This window comes from Syzygium oleosum, unplaced genomic scaffold (genome assembly GCF_021117445.2).
Source record: "Syzygium oleosum isolate NSW1041296 unplaced genomic scaffold, Sole_v2.1 Sole_v2.03, whole genome shotgun sequence".
NCBI lineage: Eukaryota > Viridiplantae > Streptophyta > Magnoliopsida > Myrtales > Myrtaceae > Syzygium > Syzygium oleosum.
Genome location: NW_026607487.1, coordinates 11,533,479 through 11,539,478, shown reverse-complemented (window position 1 = coordinate 11,539,478; position 6,000 = coordinate 11,533,479). Strand labels below are relative to the sequence as shown.

The 6,000-nt window shown below is 41.0% G+C and overlaps 2 protein-coding genes across 2 annotated transcripts; one reads left to right on the top strand and one right to left on the bottom strand.

The window, feature by feature from the left end:
- Positions 1-30: 30 nt before the first annotated feature.
- On the top strand, positions 31-1,383 carry LOC115670676 (MLP-like protein 423). Its single transcript, XM_030591999.2, has 2 exons — positions 31-277; positions 953-1,383. Exons 1-2 carry the CDS (start codon positions 91-93, stop codon positions 1,222-1,224), a joined length of 459 nt encoding a protein of 152 aa, XP_030447859.1. The 5' UTR covers positions 31-90; the 3' UTR covers positions 1,225-1,383.
- A 1,004-nt stretch (positions 1,384-2,387) lies between these two features.
- On the bottom strand, positions 2,388-4,568 carry LOC115670675 (WAT1-related protein At1g60050). The gene is made up of 5 exons (XM_030591998.2): positions 4,432-4,568; positions 4,026-4,274; positions 3,728-3,886; positions 3,447-3,598; positions 2,388-2,924 (listed from the first exon to the last, which is right to left on the bottom strand). The coding sequence occupies exons 3-5, from the start codon at positions 3,854-3,856 to the stop codon at positions 2,774-2,776; spliced, it is 432 nt and encodes a 143-aa protein (XP_030447858.2). The 5' UTR covers positions 3,857-3,886; positions 4,026-4,274; positions 4,432-4,568; the 3' UTR covers positions 2,388-2,773.
- Between the last annotated feature and the right edge of the window lie 1,432 nt (positions 4,569-6,000).

The window sequence follows — 6,000 nt, the reverse complement described above, 5'->3', positions numbered from 1 at the left end:
GAGTAGTATATGTAGACATCTTGGGTAGTCTCTAAAAGAGTGACTTCGTGTACTCCCATATACATTCCTCTCTCGTAAGAACGTTAAGAAATGGGTGGCCCTTTAACTCTCGAAGCAGAGGTTGAGGTTAAGTCTCCTGCAGACAAATTCTGGGTGAGCCTGAGAGACTCAACCAATCTGTTCCCTAAGGTCTTCCCCCAACAGTACAAGAGTATTGAAGTTCTTGAAGGAGATGGGAAAGCTGCTGGCTCAGTTCGCCTCATCACATATGCTGAAGGTAAAATGTTGGTGATCTTAGTGAAGCATCTTCGTGACTGCTGTCCTTTTACTGAAATAGATAGCAAAGCGCGCTAAGAGCGAAAAGCTTTGGCGGTCGAACTTGATCCAACAAACGTATCACCTCTTAATCGGGGTACTTGGCTCCCAAGAGTACCTTAGATCTAACAAACTTGAAAATTTCAGATGCCATGAGAATGATCAGGTGAATTCTTTGAAGAGGATGGAACTGATCATTAGTATTGATTATTCTCTGAAGATCTTGAAAATGAGGTTGTAATAGGAAAGCATGCGGTGCATGTGGATGAAAAAAGAAACTCTTCTTAAAAGTTAGACTTTCACTTACGTTGGTTGCCTCTTGATTTGTGCTGCTTCCTTTGACTTTGGACTGCAGTTTTGTAAGAAATACTGAAAAGTAAACGACAAGTTATATGATTGAGCTAGTATAACGACACTGAAAGAGGCTGAGTGAGAAAAAACAGCTTGAGACTCCATTTCTTTCTTTACCAGTGTTTTTTTTGGCCAAATATCTTCTCCTGTGAGCAATCAAGATCCAACCAGAAAGATCATTTTGGCGTGAATTTCACTTAAAGTGGATTTTTGTCACAAACATCATCTAAACTTGATTTAAAAGTGAGGATCTTATCACTTCTCCGACATATTTTCCATGGTCTAGGTTCTCCACTTGTTAAAGTATCAAAGGAGAAGATTGATAGTGTGGATGAAGCAGACAAGTTCGTGACCTACAGCATTATAGATGGTGATCTCCTGAAGTTCTACAAAAATTTCAACGGCTGCATCAAGGTAATTCCTAAGGGAGATGGAAGCTTGGTGAAATGGTCATGTGGATTTGAGAAGGTGAGCGAAGAAATTCCTGATCCCCACGTAATCAAGGACTTCGCAATCCAGAATTTCAAAGAGCTCGATGAGTTCATCCTCAAGGCATAGATGCTGCCGATCGCCTACTTGGATTTGCACTAAAAGTCAAGTAAATAATGTGGAGCTGGACTCTGCACTTTTATATGCATCTAGTATGAGATCCCTCGGCTGTCTCTGTTTGTATTTACTTGGAGTTGGTGGGTTTTCTATTAAGCTCTCTTTACTGCCTCCGAAAATACCTTCCCCCTCCCCTGCAATCTAGATTTAACAATAGCAGATGAAGTTCGCGGTGATAACCGAACCCCATGCATCTGCCCGATGAACAATTTTCAATCATAAAACTAGGTACTGAACAAAGCAATAAAGAATACAAGACATTAGGTTGAGAAACAGCGAAGCGAATCAGATCAGATAGCTCATGCTTACGACATCTCCGTTTACTCCAGTCAAGCCACCAGTCCACTAATCTTTAGAGTTAATCAACGAGCAAGAGGACATCCTTTCCAATGCTGGCATGCAATAATGTCATTCTCAGGACTCCACAGCAGTTTTTCAGTCTAAGAAGTTTCTCTGATGCACACCTAAATTAGGTGGTGCAGGGATCATCTTAATATTTCCCCTGTAAAATTAGTAAGGGAAGGAGAGATTAAACATCCCGAGTCTTCAAAGTGTTCAGCATTATTAACCTTAGAAAAGCATGAGAGGCATGTCAAATAAGATGAAGTGCCTTGATATTCTGCTGAACAAGCTCGATGGTCTCCTTGGCTCTCAAGCACCACAATGGCTATTGCCGTCAGGAAGTTTTAAGCAATATGAATGTTGTGCTGCCTTCAAAAACTCTTCCATTGCATGCCTCCCGATCCCATCCTTTTGGCATCATCAATACAGGATGAAAGATCGAACATTTTGAGCTAGAGATGGATCCGAAAACTGAAAGCTTTTCGAAATTCAGTTTTGTTGAGGAGAAGACAGATAATAAAAGAACCAAACAACCCAGAGAACTGAATCATTGCAAGTGAAATGCTCCAGCCTATCTTGTGCATAAACATCTCAGCAGGTGCAACATATAGTTTGCTAATTCCATTTTTTACATGCCATGAAATGCATGTAATGTCAACAGAAGGAAAACCAGGGAACTTTCGGGGAAAAAAAAGGCCGGTTCCCCGGCCGCCCCCCCCCCCCCCCCGGGCCAAACAGAAAGTGGAAAAGCAAGTATGAGAAGAAAAAAGAGCGAAAAGAAAAATCAAGTTGTACATTACAAAGTTTCTCATGATAACATACAAGCACACAATTTCTGATTGAGGTGTTATCTACAAGAGTATACATGTCTCCAACAGTAACCAGGACCACTGCCCAAATGTATCTATCTCCAACTTCTGGCAAGAGGAACCAGATGGGCATGAGTTTCCTCTGTCAAGTCCCTTGAGCAAAATCAAGCAAGAGATAACTTGTAGAACGAATGCTGGAGGACGGTCCTTCTTGCACCATTGTAGTATGTATCATGTACAGATTCAGCAACCCGTTAAGGCACATCCATTAAGCAAAAACTGAAGAACTCACTTTTGAGGCTTTCCAGGATCATTGTTTTGTTTCCTTCAATTATACTGGGCAGGATGTTCTATACTTGAGTCTCCTCTTGCAAAAGAGGTACTTTGTTGCCACGAGAATCCCCATTTCTGTTGTCATGATCGTCACGTGCTTTGCCCTCTCTGATTTGTCCCCACATCAATGAATAATATCCTATTCCTACTATGAACGCTCCTATGATGCTGCGATTAGCCAACAACATACTTAAGATTGGATCATTGACAGAGGCATAGGCCAAATGGATACTTAAAATTACAAAGCAATATATTTCAACTACGGCACAGGCAGTTCATTTCTCACACTTTTGCCATGACGAGCTGAATAATTGATGAGAGTGCAGGGCAAGCCCTATCAAGAATTTATACTTTAGTCCTCTGAGTTGGTGAAGATCCAATAAAAGAAAAGATTCCAGCAACATGTGTCCAATCTCTACCGTCATGAAATGCAACCATTTATTCATCATTTAGGACACTCTTTGAATCATATGAGCTTCCCATTGCATTGTGTTATTGATGGAATAGAAACAGAGAAAGGCTCTGCAGGCAAAAATGTGCTAGATACTGTGCTTTCAAGTTCCCAATTTTTTATGAAAAGAATATTCAAATTCCTCTCCTGGACCAATTTTCAGGTCGTTTCTAGTCTCACCCAGTTGCATCAATAGCCTTTGAAAATCATTTCGGGTGACAACAAGATATGATTTTTACCTTCCATAATGATGGCTATTTGCAAAGAAGCAAACAGCGAAGAAGCATGCATATAGGATCGCGAATGGCTTAAACATGGGAACATAGAAAGGACCCTTTGCTTGACTGCACCATATTTGGACTCGTGCCCGAATTACTCTTCCAAAAATCGCCTGTGGCATGCATTAGTGATAGTCAGAGGGTACCATAACATAAACATTTTTTCTTTTTTCTATTTAATTTCTGTAAATTTATGCTTTGGTAAATGATACCGAGTGAGTACTAAGTAGCTATGTACTTACGGTTGAAATTATCAAGAGAAGCTTCAAATCCAGTTTTAGCTTCCATGCGCTTAGGTTTCTCTCTACGGCAAAAGAGACTACTGCACATTGAAGAGTACCAACTAAACTGTAGAAAGATACCACTTTCATCGCTTGTGGGTACAGCGTCAATGTTCCAACCTGACAAATAAAGCAACATTATCATTAAGCATGCAAAAGAAACATATAAGTTTTGTCTTTTCTTTTTCTTTTTCTTTTTTGTTTTGTGGCTGAATAATGTAAAAGACTGTTAGAGTTTCATTAAGAAATGAAGCAGTACCTGAATGATGTTCCATACAGCGACAGATAAGGACGCACCAGCTAGCAAAATGCCACCAACAGCCCAATGATCAGGTGTCGAGGAGTAGACAAATTGCTGTTGATGTTGAAGTCGATTGGAGGACGAAACCGAAGAGTTACTGACGACAGGTCCCTTGTAGAGATCGACAAATATTGCCCCCACAACAGAAATTAAGGTACCGATTACTTTCGCTCGGATGCTTGTGCTCTCCAGTCCAGCTTTATCGTCCTAATATTGGTAAAGTATAGTTCATTCACTTTTTCATTTCCAGAGGCACACATTTACGAACTACCAGCAATCCTTACTAGCTCAGGACTTTGACATAATATCATCACGTTAATTATCAGACAGAGAAAGAACAAAACAGTTTAGAAAGGGTGAAGACCTGAGTAGTATTGCCAAGAGGAAGAAAAATGTCGGAACCAAGTGTACCATTGCGCACACAAGAATCGGAGAACTGAAATCTAGGCCAATGAAGACGAGGTTCTGAGTAATGGTTATCCTGCAAGAACAAATCATTAACAGGTTACACTTGATTCTCAATGCCTTCGCGGACCAAAAGAGGAGAGAGATATGTATTGATCCAACAGAAACCAGCCAAATAAACATATTCTGTTTCTTCACATTCGTGTGGTGTCCCCATGAACAGGTCCATTTTGAATTGGTTCCCACTTGTCAAACTTCAAGGTACATGTATTGAGTCTATGATGTATATCTCATAGACTTTCAAGAGCTAATGATTACAAGACCATACTGTGTATGGTCTGTGCAAAGCACTCGGCACAACAAAGTACATTCAAGGAATTAAGACCGCCAATTTAGCCCCAACCATTACTGAAGCAGAGTAGATATTGATTGAGCGAAAAGTATGAATAGGACAGTGGCCTGGTAAAATTTCGAAACGAACAATAGCTGGGCTGGTTGGCGCTTGAACCACCCAACTTCAAGCCTTTAAAAGCCTTACCGATGCCACCGCCACATGGAACATCTACAAAGAAGGTGGTAACTTCTGGCTCGGGTCAGCCTGACGAGGCTGAGCTCGACCATAAAGAAGAGCTGACATGTCCAAGTCGTCCCAACTCAAAATTTCCTTCAATTTGGGCTCAAAAACTCTCCCGACTTTGGTCCATTGATTGGAGGGCCTCTCGAGCCCGTCGAGCTGAGCAACAATTAGGTGTAGATGGTGGGGTGAGCATCGGTCCGGTTCCAGTGATTGGAGGGCCTCTCAAGCCCGTCGAGCTGAGCAACAATTAGGTTTAGATGGTGGCGTGAGCATCCGTCCGGTTCCAACCCGAGAATCGGACTAAACCAGCCGTTCTTGGACGGTTCCAGTTCCCGGTTCCAAGTGCAGAACCGACCGCCCAAATTGGATCAGACTAATTTGCTTTTTTTTTTTAATCTTTTTCTATATGCTTGGGTTGCATTTCTTTCTGACCTTAAGCAAAAATAGAGTCAAGACTACAAATTTGTTTGTCCATATTTATGTATTCTTTTATTATTTAACATATGTTGATACGATGCCATGTAATAGAATAATGACCACAACATCCAGTTGAAGACTTATCGATCATCAATTAGCGCCACACCCCCGATCATGTACATTTTTTGACGAAAAACCGAACATAATGCTCTCTTTTTTTTTCTTTTAATGTTGAAAAGCTCCCACTTGTAGCTCTTTAACCGAGAAGATGCATATGGAAAGGTCAAACAAAAACCGGTACAGAAAAGAACAAATTGGAAGGTGAAACCATTTGAATTCATCAGAACAAAATGTAGGTACGATTGCTATAGTAGATGGTGGAAGCAACATCACAAAATGCTTTTGGAGTTCATGATGCATGGAATAGAAGAAACCAAAAATTTTAAAAAGGAATTACCGGTTCCGGAATCGACTTTGAAAAAGGAATGAACAGTTCGGTCCAGTTCCAAGTTTCAGGGTGGGAACCGACCCACC